The 26,135-nt window shown below is 37.1% G+C and overlaps 1 protein-coding gene across 8 annotated transcripts in view; it reads right to left on the bottom strand.

Annotated features, from left to right (window-relative positions):
- ADRA1A (adrenoceptor alpha 1A) overlaps positions 1-26,135 on the bottom strand; it is a 109,436-nt gene that overhangs the window by 34,862 nt on the left and 48,439 nt on the right. Inside the window, exon 3 of one of the 8 annotated variants that reach the window (XM_053216402.1) lies at positions 13,218-13,773. The exons of the other annotated variants lie outside the window; for them this stretch is intronic. Within the exon in view, the coding sequence (XP_053072377.1) occupies positions 13,757-13,773 (17 nt within the window). The 3' untranslated portion in view covers positions 13,218-13,756. Of the gene's footprint in view, positions 1-13,217; positions 13,774-26,135 lie in introns of those variants that run through there. 8 annotated transcript variants of the gene reach the window in all.

Raw genomic sequence — 26,135 nt, 5'->3', positions numbered from 1 at the left:
ATAATATGATAAGGTTTATGAACCTAAACATAAAGCTACACCTATGAAGTTCTGAAAGGAAAACATACCAAAATACCTTTGTGATCTTAGAGCAGGGAGACCTTTCACAGACAAGGCTTAGAAAGCAATAACCATAAGTGGTTAAATAGGCTTCGCCCAAATGAAAACTCCTGTTCATCAAAAGATAACAGTAGAGATGAATAGACAGGGGCACCTGGGTGGCTCAGTCGGTTGAACGTCCAGCCTCGGCTCAGGTTATGATCTCATGGTTCATGAGTTCGAGCCCCGTGTCAGGCTCTGTGCTGACAGCTTAGAGCCTGGAGCCTGCTTCGGATTCTGTGTTTTCCTTGCTCTCTGCTCCTCTCCCACTTATGTTCTCTCTCTCTCAAACATAAATAAATATTAAAAAAAATAAAAGCACAGTGAGATACTACTACAAGCTCACTATGATGACTATAATAAAGAAGACTGACAATACTACCACTGTGGGGGAGCCAGCAGAATTCTCCACGCATTGCTGGTGAAAATATAAAAACACTCAGGAAAACCATTTGCCAGTTTCTTATGATGTTAAATCTGTATCTATCCCATGATTTAGCAATTCTACTCCTGGGTCTTTCCTAAGAGAAATGAAAATCTATATCCACACACAAAAAGTTAGTATGTGAATGTTAAAAGCAGTTTTATTCCTAACAGATCCCAAACTGGAAACAATGCAAATGTCCATCAACAGGAAAGTGGATGACTGAATTATGATCTATTCTTTCAATGGAAACTACTCAGAATGGAAAAAGGAGCAGCTATTGATACTTGCAACAAAAGAACAAATCTCAAAAAACACGCTGAGTGAAATAAGCCAACCACAAAATAGTACATGGTTGTACTTACATTAATTTTGAAAATGGGCAAAACTAATCTCTACAGATGAAAGTCAATAAATACTGTAGTTTGAGAAGAGCATGGGTTCATTAAGAAGGGGCAGGATGATGAAACAGTTTTTACTTCAGTAGGGTAGAGTTTACATAGGTATATGCATATGTCAAAACTCGTCAAAAATGTAGACGTAAGATGTATTTTATTATATGTAACTTATACTTCAAAAGCACAGTTACTCAACAAAGAAAGGATAAATAACCGAATTTTAAAATGGGCAAAGGATTCTCCAAATAAGAAACAAAGGACCAGTAAGCACATCAAAAGATGTTCAGCATGATTAGTCATTAAGGGAATGCAAACCCAAACTATGAGCTACAATTTCACACCCACTAGGATTGTTTTAATGGAAAAGATGGACAAGAGGAAGTGTCGGTGAGGATGTGGAGAAACTGGAAGCTTCATACATTGCTTGGTGGGGTTGCAAAATGGTACAGTCATTGTGGAAAACAGTCCGGTAGTTCCTCAAAAATTTAAACAGAGTTACCATATGACTCTGCAATTTCACTTCTAGGTAGATATATACTCAATCAAGATAAATGGAAACATGGCCATACAAAGACTTGTACGTGAATGCTCAGACCACTGTTATTCATGATAGCCAGAAAGTATAAACAATTGATGAATGGATAAACAAAATGTGGTATATCCATACAATGGAATATTATTTAGCCATAGCCAGGAATGAAGTGCTGATATATGTTATAACATGGATAAACTTTGAAAGAAGTCAGACACAGAAGGTTAGATATTGTGTGTGTCCATTTTTATGAAATATCTAGAATAAGTAAATTCATAGAGACAGAAAGTAGATTAGAGGATGCCAGGGGGCTGGGGGAATAGTGGATAGAGAGCTATTTCTTAATGGTTATAGAGCTTTTGTTTGGAGTAATGAAAGCTTTTGGAAATAGATAGTTGTGATGGTTATACAACATCATGAATGTAATTCATGCCACTAAATTGTACATGAAAACGGGTATGTGAGGGGCGCTTGTGTAGCTCATTCAGTCGAGCATTCGACTTGATTTCAGCTCAGGTCATGATCCCAGGGTCTCTCTCTAAATTAGCATTCTCTCTAAAATTAAAAAAAAACAGTATGAGAAACAATACAAAAATAAAATATATTGGAAAATAAGGTGGATTAATGGCTACATAGAAGCATGCATAGATATGTGATAAGAGTGGGCATATGGGCAATCACTGTAATTCTTTCAACTTTTCTCTATGTTTAAAAATTTTCACCATAAAACGCTGGGGAAAAAAAAAAAACAAGCAACAGAGAATTTCTGTCCTGGCATGGCAGCAGAAGCTCCTTATGCCCCATTCTTCTTGTGATTAAAACTAAAATTTATGGATAAATATTTAAAAACTTGGGGTGTCTAGGTGGCTCAGTTGGTTGAGTGTCCGACCCTTGATTTTGACACAGGTCATGATTTTCTCTCTCTCTCTCTTCCTCTGCCCTTCTCCCCCACTCGTGCTCTCTCTTTTGCAAAAATAATAATAATACTAATAAAATAAAATAAAATAATGAATAAATAAATAAATAAATAAATAAATAAATAACTGAAGACTCAGAAAAGTAAGTAAAATGTAAAAGTAAAAGATGCTAGATTGTGCATGGGTGTCAAAATTTAGAGAAGCAACTTTTGAAGGCAGGATGGGGTGGGAAAAGTTTCTGATTTGTTTTGTTTCCTTCTTCCTCATTGTTTTGCCTTGAGGGTGGGCCCCCGCTGTAGAGCTAAATGGGGGCACTTGCATGGGTGGCTAAACGTCCCTTAAAAAACTTCCTCTTTCTGGCCAGAGGTACCATTAAAAGGAGTTCTTGTGGAAAGAATGGAGGAAATCCCAAAAAAGACATGACTGGAGAAGTATATTGCCTAATTATGTGTATGAACCTAGAGAAACCTCAGGATCTTATCTGAGCCACTATGCACCATGCATGTATGGGACAGACCTAAACAAATATAGCAAGGTCTTAGAGAACTGAACTGAATCACTTCCCACAAAAAAAAAAAAAAAAACAAGACACAATTTGCAGTCCCAAAGAACCAACAGTTTAAAAATATTTAAAAATTAGAAATACCAGCAGTTTCCAGAGGATTGCAACAGGACCCAAAACCTACACAATATAACATTCACAATGTCCAGGATACAATCTAAAATTACTCAAAATACAAAGAATAAGATGGGCAAAGGAAAAGTCAATCAAAAGAGGTCAGGCTTGAGATGACCAACATGTTTGAGTTTTAAGAACAGTTTTAAAGTTTTTATTTAAACTCTTCTCTGTAAGATAAAGGAAAACATTTGAAATGAATGGAAAAAAAATGAATTCCAAGCAGAGAAATAGAAAGCATAAAGAAGAATCAAATGGACAATTTAGAATTGAAAAATATAGTATCTGAAATTTAAAAACCACTGGATGAGATCAGTAGCAGAACAGAGATAACGAACTTAAAGATAAACCAATAGAAATGATCCAATCTGAACAACAGAAAGAAAAAAAAATAATGAAAAAAGTAAATGGAGACTTAGGGGCCTGTGGACCAGTATCAAAGAATCTAACACACGTGCCATTGGGATTCCCCAAAGTGAGGAGAAAGACTTTGGGGGCAGAAAAGAATATTTGAAGAAATAAAGGTCAAAAAATATCCCAAATTTGGCAAAAGCCATACATTTACAAATCTAAGAAGCTCAGTGGACCTCAAACAGAATAAACTTGAAGAAAATCATGCCAAATACCTCGTAATCAAACTGTTGAGAACCAAAGATAAAGACAAAAATCTTAAAAGAGCTAAAGAAAAAAAGACATTACATACAGGGGAACAATGATTCAAATTCTTGCAAGTTTCTTACCAAAACCATGGATCAGAAGACCGTGAAATAACATCTTTAAAATTCTGGAAGAAAAGGAATGGCAACCCAGAGTTTTAGGGGCAGCAAAGTGATCTTTCAAATATAAAGGCAAAAAGAAGGCATTTTCGGATGAAGGAAGACGTGAGAGAATTTGTCACCATGGGCCTACTCTGTAAGCATTGCTAAAGGAAGTTCCTTAGGATGAAGGAAATTGATACCAGAGGGTAATGCGAACCTTCGGAAATAAACTGGGAACAACAGAAATGGTAACTATAAATGACAACTTTTTTCACTCTAAAGTTCTTTAAGCCAATACTTACTACGGTTGAAGACAAAAATGATAACATCTCATAGAATTTTATAAAGATATAATACATCTCACAATTATAGCAAAAGGTCAGTGGTGGGGACTTAAAGACTCCTATCTGGTTGCAAGGTTTCTACATTTTATGTATAATATAAACTAAACTATTATATAATAGAATAATAAACTACTCTAATAATATATTTATATTTATGTATAAATATAAACTAAGTGGACTATGCATGTACGCATGTGTGTAAGTATATAGATATGTATATTGTAAACTCTAGAACAACCACTTAAAAATAATACAAGGATATATGGAAAAAATACAATGGGTACATTGAAAAGAATACCAATAAATATTCAAATAATCCAACAGAAAGCAGGGAAGGGAAGAGAGTGAAACAAAAAGTGCAAGGCACAAACAAAAACAAATGATAAAATGAAAGATCTAAATCCAGCTACATAAATAGTCACATTAGATTTTAACTAGTCTAAGTTAACAAGGCAGAGACTGACAGAATAGATAAAAAAGCTAGTTCCTACTATATGCTGCCTATAAGAGACACACTTAAAACAAACACATGGAGACTTTATACACACACACGGCACTTTAAATATACACAGACGTATTTTTAAAATGCACACAGAGGGGCGCCTGGGTGGCTCAGTCGGTTAAGCGTCCGACTTCAGCTCAGGTCACGATCTCACGGTCCGTGAGTTCGAGCTCCGCGTCGGGCTCTGAGCTGATGGCTCAGTGCCTGGAGCCTGCTTCCGATTCTGTGTCTCCCTCTCCCTCTCTCTCTGTCCCTCCCCCGTTCATGCTCTGTCTCTCTCTGTCTCAAAAATAAATAAACGTTAAAAAAATGCACACAGAAAATTTTAAAGTGAATAGATGAACAAAGGTACCATGCAATCAGCAAGCATAAGAGGGCCGGAGTGGCTATATTAATTGGAGAACAAGTAGATTCCAAGGCAAAAATACAAGAGAGAAAGAGGGCATTTTATAATCATAAAAGAAAAAAAATCACCAGAAAGAGATACAAATTATAGACATGTGCCTGCCAATTGACAGACCCTCGACATCCATGAATCCAAAATTGACAAGCTTAATGGAAGAGGGATATAATTTTACAACGAAAGCAGATTGTAATAGTCCCCTCTCAGCAAAGAACGAGTAGACAAAACTCAGCAAGTCACATACACTCTGAATGTTATCAACCGCCTTGATCTATCGTCATTTACACAGAACATTACACCTGAGGATGCAGAGTACGTATTCTTTTTCAATGCACATGGTGCATTCATTAAGACAGTCCATAAACTGCTTCATTCAAAAAGTCAGTTCACTTAACGGGATTGAAATCGTACAAAATCTGATCATATAAGAAATCAGAACAATAAGAAATGTAAGAAAACCCACACTATCTTACAATTACCCAACACGTTTCTAAATAACTCATGGCCTTAAAAATGAAAGTGGGAGAGATATTAGAAAATATTTTGAACTAATGGATAATGAAAATAAGGCATACCAAAATTAATGGATGCAGCTAAAGCATCCAAAGATGCAGCTAAAGCTTAGAGGGAAACTTAAGCATTTTAAATGATTACATTAGAAAAGAAGGAAGGCCTAAAATTGGTGACCTCAGTTTGCAACTTGAGAAGCTAGGAAAAAAAGAGAATAGTAAATTCAAAATAAATAGAAGGAAGAAAATAATAAAAAAAGAAATCAATGGACTAGAAAACTGGCGTACGATAGACAAAATTAAGAGAGTCAAAAGCTGGCTCTTTGAAAAGATCTACAGAATTGTCAAATCTCTAGCTAGACTGATCCAGCAGAGGGAGGGAGGGAAGGAGAAGAGAGGGAGATAAGAAGGGGTAGAAGGGGAGGGGGTGGGGGAGGGAGGGCAAGAGAGAGAGGAAAGGAATCGGCAATATCATATATCATGAATGAGAATGGTGTTACCATCACATATTATATAGACATCAAATGGATAAGAGAATATTATGAATAACTCTGTCAACAGATTTGACAACTTTGATGAATTGGACAAGTTACCAACAATATATGGAAAGGATAATACATTATGACCAATTAGAGTTTGTTCCCATAATACAGGATTATTGTTTCAATCTTTTAAAAAATCAGATGATAAAATTCACCATACTAATAGAATAAAAAACATATAATCATTTCAACACATAGAGAAAAATTATTTGACAAAACTAAAAAGTCATGATAAAAACTGTCAGTGAGTTAGGAACGGTAAATTGAGACATGGCATCTACGAAAAGCTTATAGCTGATGGTGAAATATTGAATTGTTTTCCCCTGATATCAGCTGAGATAAATAAAATAAAAGGAAATAAAAGGCACAAAAGTGGAAAAGACAAAGGAAAGCCATCTTTGTCTGCAGATGATATAATTGTGTACATAGAAAATCCCAGGGACTCTACTGAAACAACTACCAGAACTAATAAATGCATTTAGCGAAGTCACAGGAGACAAGATTAATATATAAAAATCAATTGTATTTTTATATGCTAGCAGGAAATGTTTGTAAGATACAAAGTTAAGGAAACCATTTATAGTAGAAGTTAAAACCCTAAAATATCCAGGAATACATTTTAAAAATTGTCAGGGACTTCTATGCATTTTTGTGTGTGATGACTGCAACTGAAATAACTCTAGGCATATCTTCAGTGTTTAATACGGTATTGCTAAGTATAACAATCATGTCTATATATTGGTTCTCTAGACTTACTTATCCTATGTAATTACAATTTTATGCTCTTTGACTAACATCTCCCCCATACCCACCCTCACAGCCTCTGATGACCACTGTTTCACCTTCTGCTTCTAGGAGTTGGACTTGCTTTTTTTGCAGATTACACATATAAGTGAGATCATACTGTATTTGTCTTTTCCTATCAGGCTTGTTTCACTTAGCAGGATGTCCTCCAGGTAGGATCATCCACGTAGTCAAAAAAGGGCAGGATTTCTTTCTTTCTCACGGCTAAATAATATTCTATACATATTCTATATATTATATGAGATAACATATTGTACATATGTATACACCACACCTTCTTTATGTATTCTATTGATGGACTTGTGTTATTTCCATATCTTGGCTACAGTCATTAATGTTGCTATGAACTCAGAGTGCAGTTACCTTCGTGATCTTGATTTCATTTCCTTTGTGTAAATACCCACAAGTGAGATTACTAGATCATATGGTAGTTCTATTTGGAAGAACTTCCATCCCATGAACACTGTCCAAAGGTTCCCTTTTCTCCTTCTCTCCACATCTTTGACAACACGTGTTACCTTTTTTCTCTTTGATAACAGCTATTCAAACAGGTATGGGGTGATATCTCAATGTGGTTTGAATTAGCATTTCCCTCATGATTAGTGATGTTGAGCACCTTTTCATATATCTTTGGCCATTTGGATGTCTTCTTTTGAGAAATGACTATTCAGATCCTTCGTCCATTTTTTAATCAGCTTATTTATTTTCTTGCTATTGAGCTGAGTTCCTTATACAGTTTGGATATTAACCCCGTATTAGTGGATGGTTGCAAATATTTTCTCCCATTCCGTAGATTGTCTCTTCACTCTGTTGGTTGTTTCCATTGCTGTGCAGAAGGTTTTTAGTTTGATACGATCCCATTTCTACTTTTAATTTTGTTGCCTGTGTTTTTGGAGACATATCCAAAAAAAATCATTGCCCAAACCAATGTCAAGATGCTTTCCCCTATGTTTTTTAATATCAGCTGTTACATGGTCTTTAAGCCCTTTGGGGTTGATTTTTGTATATGGAATGAGATAAAGGTCCAATTTTATTCTTCTGCATGTGGAAAAATAGTTTTACTAACACCATTTATTGAGGAGACTATCCTTTCCCCATTATGTGTTCCTGGCACCTTTCTGAAAGACCATAATTGACCATAAATACATAATACATATGACATAAATACATAATACACAATACATAAATACAATACATATGGTTATAAAAATTGACCATAAATACATAAAAATCATATGGTCTGAAAGACCATAATTGACCATAAATACATAAAAGACCAATTGATCATAAATACGTGGATTTAAGTCTGGGCTCTCTATTCTATTGGTCTATATGTATGTTTTTATGCAATATCATGCCGTTTTGATTACTATAGTTTTGTAGTATATTTTGAAATCACATAGTGTGATGCCTCTAACTTTGTTCTTTTTGCTTAAGACTGCTTTGGCTTATCACAGTCTTTTGTGGTTCTATACAAATTTTAGAGTTTTTTTTCTATTCCTGTGAAAAATGACACTGTAATTTTTTTCATCAATGTTTTATGGTTCTCAGTGTACAGATTTTTCATCTTCTTGGTTAAATTTTATTCCTCAGTATTTTATTGGCCTTGATGCCATTGTAGATGGGATTATTTTCTTAATTTCTTTTTTGTCTAATTCACTGTTAGTGCATAAGAATGCAATTGATTTTTGTCTGTTCATTTTGTATCCTGCAACTCTCGTGAGTTCATTTATTAGTTCTAACAGCTTTTTGGTGCAGTCTTTAGGGTTTTCTCTATTTAAGATCATGTCATCTGCAAACAGAAAATTTTGCTTCTTCCTTTCTGATTTAGATACCCTTTATTTATTTTTCTTGCCTAATTGTTCTGATTAGACCTTCTATTACTATAAAGAATAGAAATGATAAGAGTGGGCATCCTTGTCTTGATCCTGATTTTAGAGGGGAAGCTTTCAGTTTTCCATTGCTGAGAATGATATTAGCTCTGAGCTTGTCATATATACCTTTATCAGGTTAAAGTACATTCTTTCTGCAACTAATTAGGTGAGTGGTTTTATCATGAAAGAGTGCTGAATTTTGTCAAATGCTTTTCTACATCTCTTGAGAGTGTCATACGATTTTTGTCCTTTATTCTGTTAATGTGGTGCGTCACATTTATTGATTTGTATAGGCTGAAATATCTTACTATCCCAGAGATAAATCGCACTCAATCATGGTGTATGATGCTTTTAATTTGCTGTCGAATTCAGTTTTTTAGTCTTTTGATGAGGATGTCTGCATCTATGTCACCAGGGATATTGACCTCTAAGTTTCTCTTCTTGTAGTACCCTTGTCTGGTTTTGGTCTGAGGATCTTGCTGGCCTTGAGAAGAAACTGGTAAATTCTGGGGTGCCTGGGTGGCTCAGTCAGTTAAGCGTCCAACTTCAGCTCAGGCCATGATCTCATAGTTCATGAGTTCAAGCCCCACATCAGGCTCAGTGCTGATGGCTCAGAGCCTGGAGTCTGCTTTGGATTCTGTGTCTCCCTCTCTCTCTGCCCCCAACCCTGCTCATGCTCTGTCTCTCTTGCTCTTAAAAACAAATAAACATGAGAAAATTTTAAAAAAAAGAAACTGATAAGTTCCTAGAAATATACAACCTACACAGACCAAATCATGAAATAATTGGTCATCTAAACAAACCAGAAATGAGGAAGGAAATTTCATCAATAATCAAAACTCCTGCCCAGCATAAAACCTTTTGACCTGATGGCTTCACTGGTGAATTCTACTAAGCATTTAAAGAAGCATTAATATCAAACTTTCTTAAAGTCTTCAGTGTTCAGTCAGAGCACAGACTGAAAATATTTGGAACATATATATCAAAGGATATGTGTCTGAATATATTCTGAATATATGTGCCCAGAATATATAAGAACTCCTACAACTCAATAATGAGACAATATATTCAAAACGAAAAAATGTGCAAATGATCTGAAGACACAATTTACTAAAATAGGAGCAAACGGCTAATAAGTACCTGAAAACATAATACACATTGTTAGTCATTAAGAAAATGCAAAGTAAAATCATCATGAGATACCATTGCATATCCATTACAATGGATAGACCTAAAAACAAAAAACAAAAAAACCAACTGAAAATAGCATGGGTTGGCAAAGGAAACTGGAAATCTCATACACTGTTGGTGGGAATGTAAAATGATCCAATCACTTTGCAAAATAACATTTGGGGAGTTAAAAAGTTAAAACACACATCTATGCTATGTCTCAGTCATTTCTCTCATAGATGTCCTGGGTGAAATAAAAACATATGTCTACACAAAGGCATATATACAAGTTTATTTATAATAGCTCCAAACTGGATAGTCCAAATGTTCATCAACAGGGGCGCCTGTATGGCTTAGTTGGTTAAGCATCTGACTCTTGATTTCGCCTTGGGTCATGATCTCATGATTTGTGAGATCCAGCCCTACCTCGAGGTCTGCACTGACAAGGCAGAGCCTGCTTGGGATTCTCTCTCTCCCTCTCTCTCTGCCCCTACCCTGTTCCTTTGTGGTCTTTTGCTCAAAAATAAATAATAAAAAATAAACATTTAAAAAAATGTTTATAGCTGAAACATAGCCGAAAAATAATATATATATTACTCAGCAATAAAAAGGAACTATTGATACACAAAACAGACACACTACTAAATCATGGTGAATGAAAGGAAAGAGGGAAAAGTGTACATACTGTGATTCCATTCATGCAAGATTCTAGAAGTTCCAAGCTAATATATAGTGACAGAAAACGGGTTAGTGTTTGCCTGGGGGCAGACGTCCATGACTTCATAAGGGCCAGAGCTGTGCTCTGAACTACTTTAACATTTATCACTGTTTGTTTAACAAACAAATGATGATACAGACTGAAAAGTCTCTAAACTAAAAGTTTGGGGTGTAATTCCAGAATGGCTAATTCCAGAAGTCAGGTAACCTCTGGAAAAAGCTGTCCCCTCAGAAAAACAGCTGATGTCTTGGTGGTTGGTTGTATAGGAGATCAAACGAGGTAACATGTATGAAAAACAATAGCAATTGTAAGGTCTGATGGAAATTTAATTTATTCTTATTGTTTATTATTAGCAGCTAAGGAGAAGCTTGAAATTAGGATTTCACAGCTCATCATCAGTGAGCATCAATGGTGCCCATTTGGAATCAGTTCTCTCCAGAACACACACACACACACACACACGTGCACACACACACACATGGGTTCCACAGATATCCGGGGCATAACTTAAAATTCTTTTCTAATGCCACTGGTGATTCAGAGGTTCATTATTGGCCAAAAATTAAATGCTATATGATCAGTTAGATAGCACCTCCTTGTGACCACTGAAAATGGCGTTACATATGCTTACCTACCTCCTTACTTTACGTTACCTTCCTAGTTTGCCCAGGGCAGTCTCAGTTCCTGCCTGTTGTCTTAGCATAATTATTCATAGTATTTTCTTTTGTTCTTTCAAGTGTCAAGGCTTGACACCAAATTAACACTGAGTTCATATTTACTGATTAGGACCTCCAAGGCAGGCATCATTTCCATTCCAAAAACGAGGCAAAGTGCTTGCTAAAATGAAGAACAACCAAGACCTATACCTGCTGCTGGTTCACCAGGTGCCTGGAACTTTCTAAATGATTTCCGTGTGTTATTTAAGTTTCCAGAAATCTTATGAGGTAAGGTACTCATACAGATGAGAAAGTAGGCATGAGAGGCTAAATAACTTGCCTGATACCATGGAAGAAGGAAATGGAAGAAGAATGGAAGAAGCTGCAACCCAGCTCTGGAGCCCATGCTCTTAGTCCCTACACCCTTGGCCTTACAACAGGTGGCCACATCCTTTTTGTTTGAAGAATGAGCTGCATTCTTCCTCTGAAGGAAGAAAGAAAATGTAGATCATGCCCCCACTTCCGCTCCACCTCTGCTCTCTCCCCTACCCCAAGCATGACCCACTGTGGGGAATTATGGCTGTCCTATTTTTAACTGGGTTGTAGTTCATTCAGCCTCCCGTGTTTGTATCAAAATAATGTCCCCACAGTCTTCCTTCAAGATGCAGTGAAACTGGTCTCAGAAGCCGAATGTTTACGCCAAAAAGTTGACTTTGAAAATAGACTGCTGTTTTGCTCTTCCCTTGTAGTACAATAGATAAGAGGGTGCGAAAAGCTCTTTATCAAGTTGATATAGTGGCCCTAGGTGGAAAAAGAGCACAATTTAAGTTTTCTGTGACTTCTGGCTCAGTTTTAATGGAATGTAAGTACAATGCCAGAGCCTGATAAAAATAGAAACTCTCCGGTGTCCAGGCTCTTCTCCAGATGGTGCATGGGAATCCAGATAGTAACTCATCACTGAGAAGGGTCGCTATTAATTAGTGGGAAGATGTCATGCCTCACATGGGGCAGTAAATGAAAATGGCTCAGGGTTTAGAGTGGAAAGGCGGATATTGCCAGAGAATCTGGGCTGCTCCTTAAGTCTCTCTGCTCTGGATTAATTGAGAGTTCAGTCATTACAAATAACATGTTCGGTCATTACAAATAACAAATAACATTTCAAATAACAGGATGAAATAGAGCAAGTACAGTTGGCCCTGGTTAGAAATGGCCCCAGGGAAGTTCTGGAAAAGAAGAAAGAACTGATCATGTATTCACATAAAGGATAAATGACGTTCTAGACTCTAACATTTAAGAAGTAAATGGAGAAACAGGGCAGCCTATCACCTCAAGTCATCAGAGAAAAGGTGACATCTGTGGCCACCAAGAGAAGACGAATGAGGGGCAGGAGGAAGGCCAGGCTCACATGTCTGGCTACCTGCTATTGGATTATCTGCTTCTTTACTGAGGGCCCACAGAGCTTGACTTTGGCTTTGCTCATAGTATAAAACTTTCAGAGTCAAGAATGCTACAAAAACAAATGTGTTCAATGAATGAGTGAAAAATTCCAGACACCCTTGGCTCATGAAGGTGGAATAAATATAAGACGAGAGAGCCTTATAACTGTTTTCACAGTAATAATTATTTTCCTTTACAAAGATCACAACTTAACTCCTTCCCATTAAGCATCAGCCTTCTAAGAGGAATTTGCTTTTGGCCTTGGGGGAAGCCACTTACCTCTCCAGGTCTCCCTTCTTTATCAATACAATGGGGTGACCACAGTTATTCTCCTGGGGCTTCTTCTAGCAACTAAATAACAAGTCTCTGTGCAAGAGTCAAGGAGGATGACTAACCACACAGGGAGCTAAAATATGAATGCAAGAAATAAAAGTAATACAAACGATTGGCACAGTTAAGTTAGAAAGAAGAGTGGTGTTACTCTGATTCTGTCTGATTTGCCCTCAGAAAATCTCTCCCCTGGTCAGTTCTTACTGGTTTTTACAATTTTGAGTCAGCGCCAGCACCACCCTCTGTGAAGAGCTGTTCCTGGATGCCACGCTGCTTTGTTCATCTCAATGTCTGGCCCTCTTAACAGTGAACACCTTTGAGAGAACAGCTGCCCTTCTTTTGGGTCTGGGGTCTGCCACTGTATGTAGGGAATGGAGATGCCAGGACATTTATTAGATAAAGGAATGAAGATTTTTGTTGGTGAGAAACACTGGGATGAGTATTCTCACTGGTGGGAATGTGGCATGAACAAAAGTGAGAACACACTTAGAATAGTCAAGAGAAGACAGGGAGGGGTGGCTTGGCTAGAGAACAAGGGTTGGGGCGATACTGAGAAAGAAATCCACCAGAGGGGCCAGGACCACGTACTTTAGCTCCTGACCTGTAAATTCTGTTTCCTCCTTCCTTTTCAAGGACTCACGAAGTGGCTAATTCTCTCCATTATCACCTCTTGCTCCTGTCTGGAAACAGAACCAGTTCCTGAGTCTTTTATGCTAGACATACGGCCATGCACTCTACACTTTCTTACTTTTTTAAGTCCATACTTTGGATAACTAATACATTTACTTGGTTGAAACATTAGAACAATATAACAAGGTATGCACTGAGATATCATAGCCTTAGACTCTAACTATACTATTTCCCCTCAATCCTTACCATTTTTATTAGGTAACCATTTTTATTAGCCTCTTATTTATTCTTCTAATGTTTTATTTTATACAAATATAAGGAAGTTTTTCTATACAGTCCTATTTTCTTTTTTTTAATTTTCTTTTTTTTTTTAATGTTTATTTCTGAGACAGAGAGACAGAGCATGAGTGGGGGAGGGGCAGAGAGAGCGAGAGGGAGACACAGATTCCGAAGCAGGCTCCAGGCTCTGAGCTGTCAGCACAGAGCTCGACGGGGGGCTCGAACTCACAAACCGTGAGATCATGACCTGAGCCGAAGTTGGTTGCTCAACCGACTGAGCCACCCAGGCACCCCAATACAGTCCTATTTTCTTGTATTTCATATACAAAAGGTAGCATACTATTATATACTTCGACACTTGGCTTTTTTTCCACTTAATACATCTTGGTATTCAGTTCCCTGTCAACGTGTACAGACATTTTCACTCCTTTCAATAGCTGGGTTATATTCCCCTGTGTGTGGTTAGCAGTTTAGGAAACGAGTCCCCTATTGCTGATACTTGGCTTGGTCCTTATTTTTCCTACTATATACATGGTGGAAATGGATAGCCTAGTAATTTTGAAGAGTTTTTCAATTTGTTTTTTTACTTGCTGTTGCCTTTTGTCCCTTGGTGATCTCAGCCATCCTTAGGACTCCAGAGATGACTTCCACACTGATAACAAAGGCTTCCTGCCAGCGCATATCATCTCCCTGTCCAGCTGTCTGTGTTGTACTAAATGCCATCTCAGAAACAACTCAACTGCAACTCTAAAACTGACCTCATTTTCTTCTTCTGAACCTCCTCTGCTTCTAGGTTTTCCTAATAAAAATGTATATACACCAAGATGTCACGCTCATTCTCTTACTCATTAAGATGTGAAGCTTCTGTTGCCTGTAGTGACTTCCCTTCCTTGACCTTGACATCCAGTGGAGCAACAACCTCAATTTTTTTTCTTGTACAACATTTGGGGCATACATCCTTCCTTTTTGTTCTGATTGTTACTTTCTAGTCTGTTAGAAAGTTAACTCATCCTGGGACATTTAAAACAATAATATAGAATTATTTTTTCCACTATAACCATCTGGAAAGCTTTGGGAGGGAAATCCCCACAATTTGGATGGGATGATTTCCTGCCATCAGGCTGTCTCATTGCTTAGTGAAGAAAGTTTACATCACTGCTTATAATCGGAGACCTAGATGTCTATTTATCAGTGAGCTCTCTTAAGAGTAGGGACCTGCCTGCCTGTATACATCTTATCCTCAGCATCTCTATTGAGGGCAGGCATATGCCACGTGCTAAGCAAATAACTGTTGATTCTGTTTCTACAATATAATTTCAATGGGCGGTTCCAATCTTATCTCCCACTAATCCCTCGAATGAACTTTATACCAAAGCCACTTGAACTACCATTGATATCTGCCTTTTTGGCTTTCATGACTTGGATTATGCCATTCTCTCTGCCTGGAATATTCTTCTCCCTTTATGTGCCTGCCACTCTGGCCACATACTGAAAACCCATTCCTCTCCAAAACCCGGCATCTCTGACAAGTGTTATATGGAGTCCCCAAAGGAATCGCATTATTCAGTAGAGGAAATTGAACCAGAATCCTGGTGTCTCACTTTCCATGAGCCAAGAAACACTAGAAACTCTTAAGATCAGGAACCACTCATTTCTATGTCCCAGGAAACGATGTCAACCTGTGCTAGAAGGCCAAACTGACCCTTGCCTTGCAACTTTTATTAAGGAATGGGGATGATCCCATGGAATAATAGATAGTAACCATTTGTAAACACAAAATCTTCTCTGCCTCAGTGATATATATGACACACTTAAACTCAAACAAGCATTAAGCTTGTACCTCTATTGTACACTAGGCAGTGTGCTAGACATGGAATGCAGGGATGATCTTTTCCCTCAAGGGGCTGAGAGACAGTCATGGCCACTGAATTAGCCTCATAAAACGCAAAATGATATCACCTACGCAAACAAAGACAAAAGTGTGATAATCCTGGACACGGGTTACCTCTGTAACCATGTATATGGCTTGTCATATAATTTTGGCAAAGTCTCTTGAGCAATTTGATTCTCAGATTTCCTACACAGTTAATGGAACTTCTTTCTTAGATGGTTACACTCTGTCCTGTGTCTCTGCTTGCAACTTTCATGACAGCAGTGGGACTCTGGTTCTAAGAGTTCCTATTTTGAAAACTGGCTGCCCTCCCCTTAACTAAACCCCAGTGGCTTGCACACATCTTTTTTGTTAACCATTAATGCTTTCAACTCAGAGGTCAAATCAATAAAGCCAAGATCTTGACCAACTTGTGGTCATCTCAAGTACCAAAGCCATTTTTACCAAAGAGTACTCATCCAAGTTCTAGTAGTTCAGGCGAATTCCACTTTGGGTTAATTTCACGATGCATTTCTGAATTCCCACTGCAATTCCTAACAAATGTAGTCATAATTGTGAATTTTTTCCTCTCTTCATCGTAAGGGTTGGTGACAGGCAGCAAGCTTAAAACAGCCATTCTCTTTCACTTGGGAGACAAGCTACATGTGTACTCTAAATGAAACCATCTGTTAGAATCTTCCAGCTCAGGAAGGAAATGGTGGGGAATCTTTCAAAAAACTCAGTTAAAGGCAACTGAATATTTATGGAATGATATAAAACATCTCAAATAAGAAGACAAGCCCTTATAAGCATCCTCCTCCTATGTCACACTGGCAATGTAGCCCTGGAATGTTCCAGCCTAAAATATGTCCAGTGATGTTTCTTGCAGAAAATAAACTAGTTTATTAGACAGTTGGCACAGTCTTTGGTGGAAACCAGAACCAATATTTTAGGTCCGTGCCCCAAACGCCACATACCCACTTCCATAGAATCACGTATGGCTAACACATCTTTCTTCCTTGGACAGCAGATTTTGCAATCATTTTTAATTAGTATGCTTCCTACTTGACTTATCCTCAGACAATGTGAAAACGAAATAAAAAATAAAGTTGCTTTAATTAAAAATATGATTAGTAAGTTATTTGGAAAAGTGTCTGAAAAAAAATCAAGAGTCACCTGGCGTGAAATTTTATTCTTTCATCATTTCTTCCAAATGTGCTTCTATACTCAACCACTTTTCGGAGTTAACTAATACAAAATCATGGATTTAAAGGAAATGATTGGAATCCATGCAGGACATTTGATATCACACACTAAGTCCACTAACAAACACGGACTCACCCTGGGTGCATTCACTTGTTCATCATTATTTTGTGTGAGGTCCTTGAGGGAGAAACGAAGGTAGAAGGCTCCCCACTGAGCTGTCCAAAAACAAGTTCACCCTTACCCCAACCTCTCTTCACACGTTGCTGCTAAACTCCAGTTCACTCAGAGGCCACTCATGAAACTCTTCATCAACCCATGGCAGCACATAAGTGGGGATCAACTCTCAAATTCCTTGCATTTAAAAACAATGAGGTATAACTTAAGATTTGTAAAGTTTCCAAATCTTTAGTGTCCAGCTCAATGGTTTTACACGGATGTTCCCATGCAGGAAACTGTTTCCCAGATCCAGACCCAGAACATTTCCAGCACCTCATAAGGCTTCCTCATGCCCGCTTCCAGTCAACGCTCCTCACAAAGGTAAGGACTAATATTAACCTCTAACACTATAGCTTAGTTTCACCTGCTTTTGAACTTCATATAAATGGCGTCATGCAGTATGTACGATTTTGTGTCTGACTTTGTTCATTCAACATCATTCATTCATATTGTCATAGGTATCAATAGTTCATTTTTTTTTATTCCTATATAGAATCCCACAGTAGAGATATAACACAATGTATTACCCTATTTAACAAATGATGGGCATGTGGGTTGTTTCTTGCTGGGCTATACAAATGACATTCTTTTTTTTTTTTTAACATTTACTCATTTTTTGAGAGAGAGAGAGAGAGAGAGAGAGAGAGAGAGAACGCGAGTGGGGGAAGGGCAGAGAGAGGGAGACACAGAATTTGAAGCAGTCTCCTGACTGCTGTCAGCCCAGAGCCGGACGTGGGGCTTGAACTCACAAACCGTGAGATCATGACCTGAGCCAAAGTAGGCTGCTTAACCAACTGAGCCACCCAGGCGCTCCTTTGTAAATGTTTTTTTTTTAATTTTTTTTACATTTATTTATTTTTTTGAGAGACATAGAGAGAGACAGAGAGCGAGCACAAATTGGGGAGGGGCAGAGAGAAGGAGACACAGAATCCGAAGCAGGCTCCAGGCTCTGAGCTATCAACACAGAGCCTGATGCGGGGCTCAAACTCACAAACCGTGAGATCATGACCTGAGCTGAAGTCAGAGGCTTAACCAACCGAGCCACCCAGGTGCCCCTGTAAATTTTTTTTAATGAACGCTCTTATAAATATATTTTGGCAGACATGAGCCTTTTAAAAAAGAGTCTGATTTGATAAATTAGAATTATTTTATAATTTTCTTTTTGGAAGAAGACAACGTGGTCTATTCAAATGGGAAGCTAAGAAAACTGGACTCTGGCCAGATAAATCCAGAGATGAATCCTCTGCAAAATTGTGTATTTTTTGCCTCTGATGCTCCTAACTCCTGACTCTTCCTCCCCTTCTGCCTCTGCTCCTAGCAATGGCAACTCTTACTCACCCATTTTTGTTCTGGGGCTTTCTCCATATTCCTTCAACTTATATCTACTCAGAAAAAAATATATAATCAATGAACTAATACTTAGATTTAAATAATAATGACATCACTTTTTCTGATGATGTATGCATAGTAATAGGAAACATAGTCTAATCACAGTTTCTAAGCATTAAGTACAACCATATTCTTCTTATAAATTGCCAGCCAAGGAATAGGTTATGAAAGATTATACTTCTTAAATAGTAAAACATGCTAGAGGAAAAGTTTTTCAGTTAGAGTTTCAGAGTAGTGAAAGCTGTCTAGTTGCTCTGAAAGAACAAAAGCTGGTAAACATTTGTTTCTTCTCATTATATTGAGGGGAGGAGACCTATTCTAAGCCACCAAAGGAACAGACAAAATGATTCTCAGTGACAAGACTAGGATGAGGCTTTTTAAGGAAAGATTAGAAAGAAGGCAAAACAAATATTTGGCATCATTTTGTCTTTCCTTTTTCAACCATACCCCCACAAACTTTCTGCCTCACTGATCCCATTCCTTACAAAGAAGTGAATTAATAAAGACTCTTCCTAGAAGGGAACCTATGGCTAAAAGAAATCTTAACTACCCTTGCATCTATCTATTCATTCGCCCATCCATTTGTCTATCCATCCGTCCATCCATCCACTCACCCTCACCCAACCATCCATCCACACATTCATTCACCCTCATCCACCATTCATAAAGCCATCCATTCAGCCACCCTCCCATGTATCCACTTGTCCATGCATCCACCCATCCGCGCACTCACCCCACTCATCCATCCACCCATCCACCCATCCAATCCATCCATCCATCCATCCATCCATCCATCCATCATCCATCCATCCAACGCCTAGATCTCAGACTGGTGTTCCCCACTGTGGACATTCAGGCTATGCTTAACTCTTTCCAGTGATATGAGACTCATATAAGCCAAGCAGCCACCTCATTCTGACAAAGAAACACGGTCAACAAATAGCTTTCACGAGTTAGCATTATTTTATTCTTCTCATTATTTTATTCTCCACTGCTATAACAGTTGTTTCAACCACTGGACAATAGGGCATAAAAACAAAACCCAGGGGAGCCTGGGTTGCTCAGTTGGTTAAGTGTCTGACTTTGGCTCAGGTCATGATCTCACGGTTTGCGAGTTCGAGCCCCGTGTTGGGCTCTGTGCTAACAGCTCAGAGCTTGGAGCCTGCTTCACATTCTGTCTCGCTCTCTCTCTGCCCCTCTCCTGCTCATGCTCTCTCTCTCTCAAAAACATAAATATTTAAAAAAATTTTTTAAAAACATAGAAAACAAAATGAAACAAAAAAAAAACAAGTTCACACAAAAAAAAGCCTTTTAAGACTGTACTCTAAAATCTAGACAAAAAGAAGGGCAATTCTGAAAGCTGAAAGTTTTCTGTAAGATTTGAAGCAGGAGAATAATTTCTCTACAAGTAATAAAGTCCTGATTCCTATTTGGTGAAATTTTGCAGCTTGGGGACCCCAGATGTGTTTTATTTGGCCAGCACCATATTTCCAAAATAATGAATCAGTTGCTAAGTTTTAACATTAGACTATTTCACATAAACCCTGAGTCTGGCTTATCCTGACAAAAAGAGGGTGCTTAATGATTTTCATGATTTTTTTCTTATTAGAAAAATATCTTTAGTAATTACTATCTGATGTGGTGAAGAAACACTTTCTGAAATTAAATGATTCCTTCAACTTAGCTTTGGTATATTTTTTATTTCTTCTAAATACCTTAAGTTTAATATTTTAAAATAAAAAAAATACGACACTATTTTATAATTTTCTTTCTAAGTACCCACCTATCAATCCACTCATCCATCCATTTTCCCATCTGGAGGGATATCTAGACTGTTATGTCCAAATGATAATGATGGTTATTTATAGATAATGGAATTTTAGCTTTCTTTTTTAAAGTATATTTTTCTGAATTGCGCTCATTTTCAGTATTCAACACATACCAGTTTTATATAACAATAATCCTTGTCACTTAAAAGACTCCCTTAAAATTCAAATATATTTTTTCTTCTATCTCTTGAACTGAACTTTTAATTAATGTGATTCAGAAAATCTAAATTAGTAAAGAATGTCATTTTTTTTCAGATTATAAAAAAATATTTAAAACCAAAGTTTCTCTATTAGATCACTTCCTCCTCTAATACCAGTCTAACTATTTAACTCATTTAATAATTTAGAAAAACATATGTTTTATTCTTTTTGTTGGTCAAAAACATCTAGACGTATGGGCCGAAATGTCCAAAATTTTCACTACCAATATCTATCTCATCGAGACATATCAGATTGAATTCTGTGGTACCAAATAGTAAAATAATACTTTTAAAATGACTTAAAGATCACATGTAGACTTCTATTTCTGGAAATAGGAGAAGCAAAATATATTGGAAAACCTCCTGTAGCCAGAATACCTAGACATAATAGGTAATTTTAATAAGCCCCCATTTAAGTACATAGCTAAGTGGCAAGATGGCAAACAAAACAAAACAAAACAAAACAAAAAGGAGTCTCCAGGGTCCAACAACAAAGAGTACTTGAAAACATGGTATTGACATAACACTGATCTAAGGCTGCCTTATGGAAATTTATTGTTATTGATGATCAAGAGATGTGACTTTTATGAACCACACAGGGGCAGAAGATGTGGTCTTGGGCCTGTATAAGATTGGGTGCAATATACACTGAGATCCTTGCATGAAGCATGGAACCTTCCAAGGGCTAGGCCTCCAGTGAAAAGGTAGATGAGTAGGAACCTTATCAGTCTCAGTCTGGATCCTGATTGTGGAAGAGAAAAGTTTCTTCTGAGAACTGAAACATAGCAAAAATTAAATATATCCAAACTTGTAGGATGCAGCCAAAGCAGTACTTAGAGGGAAATTTACAACCATAAATACTTCTATTGGAAAAGAAGAAATCTGAAAACTAATCAGTAAGGTATCTATATCTGTTACCTACAAAATAGTGACTGATGCAAGGATTAAATAATAATGCTTTATTTGGAAGATCTACTCCCAGGGCAGAAAGAATGAGAAAAAGGGAAGTGAGGAAGGAAAGGTAGAAACAAAATGAAAGATGATGAACACTGGTCATTGATTTATTACAAGCTATGATAAGACTGAACTGATTGCTTGACAGGTGTATCAATTTGCCACCTTTTTAAAATCTCCAGACGGGCTATTCAACAAAAGAGAGCCTCAAAACAGAGTCTTAAGAAAGTATTCCTTTTTGTGTGGGCCTAGTGTAGGCTAATAACAGCCCTTGCAAGAAAGGCATAAAATCCTAGCTGGATCTTTTTCCTGTATATCCCCAGTGGATCAAAAACCTTAGCTGATACGGGAAGGGCAACAAACTGTTTACTTTAAAGCACTGGAGAAAACCAAGCAAGATAAACACAATAAAACACAACAAAAACTGCTCATAACCAAGGACAGAAAATTTTGAACACAGCCAGAGGGGGAAAAAATTACACATTACCGACAGAGGAACAGAAATAAAAATTATGGCAGGGTTCTTATGAGAAACAGTGCAAACCAAAGAACAATGATGTGACAGCTCTAAAGTGTTGACAATAAAAACATCACTCCGAATTTGATACCCACAGAAAATATCTTTCAAAAACGAAGGAGAAATGAAGACTTTCTCAGACGAATGAAAATGAAGAGACTTTATTGCCAACAGTCCTGTACACGTGAAAGGAAATTATTCTGGTAGAAATCTGAATACACACACACACACACACACACACACACACACACGAATGAAGAACATTGCAAACAGAATAGCTGAAAGTAAATATAAACTCATTTCTCCTTATTTTAACTGTTCTAAAGTTCACTGACTAAAGCAAATATAGTAGCAACGTATTGTGTGTTTATAACGTTTGCAAAAGTAAAATATATGACAACATTAGCATAAAGACTGGGAGGAAGGAATTGGGAGTACACTATTGGAAGGTCCTTAACATTATAGGTAACCGATATGATATGATTTGAGGGCAGAATACAATTAGTTAAAGATTATACTGTAAATACTAGAGTATTCACTAAAGTTATAAAAAAAAGCACCAACAATAAGTCAATAGTAGAGATAAGGTGAAATAATCTAAAAGAAGGCACAAAACTAGAAGGAAAAAAAATAGCCCAAAGATGGAACAAGTAGAAAACAACTAGCAAGGTAGTAGATTTTAACTGAAATTAGTACATAAAATATAAAGACCAAACAAATTAAAAGACATAGATTATCAAGTTGGTTAAAAAGCAAGACCTAGCTATATGCATACACACACACACACACACACACACACACACACACACACACGCATGCATATGCCATATGTTTATAAGAAACCGGTTTTAAGTATAAAGACATAGATATGTTAAAAGAAAAAGGATGTAAAAAGATATACTAGGAAAATACTAATCAAAACAATGCTAGAGGAGTTACATCTATGTCAGAAAAAGTAGCTTTCAACCAGGGATAAAGTGGGATACTACATAGTCACTTTCCGAGGAAGCTGTAACAATCCTAAGGTGTATGTACTTAATCACAGAGCTTCAAAATATGTAAGAAAAAACTGAGAATTAAACAAATCCATAATTACAGTTGGAGACCTAAACACTTGCTCTTAAGTAAAGAGAAAAAGGTGGGATACAAAAGGTCTGGACAATACTTCAAACAACTTGACCTGATTTACAGAACTTTCCACTCAACAGGAGCAAAATACACACTCTTTAAAGCGAACACGAAATATTCCCAAAGATAGACTATATTCTGGCCATTAAATAAACCTTAACAATTTTGGAAGAATTGAAATTCTCCCACATATATTTTCAGACAATAATAGAATTAAAATAAACATCAATTACAGAAAAAATAACTTAAAAATCTACAAATACTAGGAAGTAAACAACTCACTTATAGAAAAAGCGCCTCATGAATCAAAGAGGAAATTGTAGAGAATACAGAAGCTCTTACCTGAATGAAAATGAAAACATAACATCAAAAAACGTGGTTTGAAGCTAACGCAGTACTCAGAAAGAACTACAGACCCTACAGGCATTAAATTAATAGTGAAACATTTCTACAAATAATTCTATGATCATAAATTCTATAACTGAGATGACATTGACAAATTCCTTGAAAGGCACAACTGCTAAACTTATTCAAGAAGAAGCAAATAGCCTAATTACTCTTATATCTGAGAAAGAAATTTAATTTGTGGTTGAAAACCTTACAACAAAGAAAAATCCATAGCCAATTTGGTTTAATATTAGAGAATTGTTTTGTCTATTAGGAAATATTAGAACAATCTATTAATGTGATTTACCACATTAGCATATTAAAGGAAAAAACAACATATGCCTATCTCCAAAGATTCAGGAAAAGCACTAATGAAATTCAACATCCATAAAGAACAAAACCTTTTAGCAAACGAGGAAAGATACATTACTTTTTAGAAAGATCTTACTTTTTAGGTAGACTATCCACCAAAAACTTAACAGCCACACTAGACTCAGTGGTGAAATATCAGAAGCATCCTCTTTAAAGTCACAAGTAATGGGGCTTAACAGTTTGTTAAGCATCTGATTCTTGATTTTGGCTCAGATCTCACGCTTCGAGAGTTCAAGCCCCACATCAGGCTCTGCACTGACAGCACGGGGCCAGCTTGGGATTCTTTCTCTCCTTCTATCTCTGCCCCTCCCCTGCTCACGTTCTCTCTCTCGCTCTCCCTGCCTCAAAATAAATAAACTTAAATGAAGCAAGTAAAGTCACAGGTACAAAAATCATGGCTGCTGGAACACTGTTTTTCAGCATTGTACAGGCGGTCCTGGCCAATGCGGGAGGAGAAGAGAAAGTAACGACTGGGTAGGAAGAAACGAGTCACTCAAATGCACAGATGTATGCATGCCATGCAGAAACTCCTAGAGAACCCACTAGAGAACGCATCAGAATTAATAAAAACTCAACAGTTTTTCTAGATAGCAGGTCAGTACACAAAAAGAAATTGTATTCCCGTACTCAGCAAGGCACTGTTAAAGCATGTATTTAAATAAATACATGTCACAATAGCAACACAGGTGCAAGGTATTTAAGACAAGACAACGAACGAAAGATTAACTAAATCTTTATGGAGAAAAGGATACAACTTTGAAAGACACTGATAAACCTAAATAAATTGAGAGGTAGGGCTTGCCAGAGAAACAGAAGCAACAGGATGCATAGAGAGATATAGGAGAAGGTTTATTATAAGGGACTGGATCACATGATTATGGAAGCTGGGAAGTTCCTTGACCTGCCATCTGTAAGCTGGAGGCCCAGGAAAGCAGGTGGTATAGTTCCAGTTCAAACCTTAGGACCAGGGAGCCAACGGTGTAAGCCCCAGTCTGAGTCCTAAGGCTTGAGAACCAGGAGGCACGGAGGTTCAAAAGCAGGAGATGATACAAGCAGCTCACAAGGAGAGAGTGAATTCACCATTCCTCTGCCATTTTGGCCTATTTGGGCTATCGGTGGCTTGAATAATGCCCATCTTCAGTGGTGAGATCAGTATTCTGCACTCAGTTTCTGGATTCAAATGCTAATCTCTTCCAGAGACACATAGACACAGCCAGAAATACTGTTTTCTGAGCTATCCAGGCATCCCTTAGCTCAGTCCACTTGTTACATACAATTTACCATCACTGAGATCTCGTGTTTTTACATGGAAAGACTCATTATTGTAAAGATACCAAATTTCTCCAAATTAACTTAGAAGGAAAATCAACAGAAGAACGTGGAAGAACTCCGGTTCCTAAATATCAAGATATTTGAAAGCTTTTGTAAAATAAGTTACATTGGCTTAAGAATCTGTTTAGGTCTGAAGAGACCAAGGAAAAGAATGGAGAGCCCAGTGATAATCATATGTATATATATATATATATATATATATACACATATATATGTGTATATATATATATATGTGTATAATATATGTATATATATATGTGTATATATATATACACACACACATACATATATATATGTATGTATATATATATATATGTGTGTGTGTGTATATATATATGTATGTATGTATGTATGTATATGAATGGAATCTTAATATAGGACAAAGGTTATATTGCAGATCAGTGAGGAAAAGGCAGATGGTTCAATAAACAGCCCTGGTAAACCTGGTTACCCAAATAGGGAACAAAAGTCAAAGTGAATTCCAATCTCATACATAAAAATCAATTCCAGGTCGATCAAAGGTCTGATTTTATACTCATCCACTAGCACTTTAGGCAATAAAATAAGTGCCTCCCAAATGTACTATGCTAAGTGAAAGAAGCCAGATTCAAAAGGCTACATGCTGCATAATTCCATTTATATGACATTCTTTAAGCAGCAAAACTATAGAGACAGAAAGTAGATCAGTGGTCGCTGGAGGCTGAGGGCGGGGAGAGAGGTTAACTACAAACAG

The sequence above is a fragment of the Acinonyx jubatus genome, chromosome B1 (genome assembly GCF_027475565.1).
Source record: "Acinonyx jubatus isolate Ajub_Pintada_27869175 chromosome B1, VMU_Ajub_asm_v1.0, whole genome shotgun sequence".
NCBI lineage: Eukaryota > Metazoa > Chordata > Mammalia > Carnivora > Felidae > Acinonyx > Acinonyx jubatus.
This window is presented reverse-complemented; position numbering and strand designations above follow the sequence as displayed.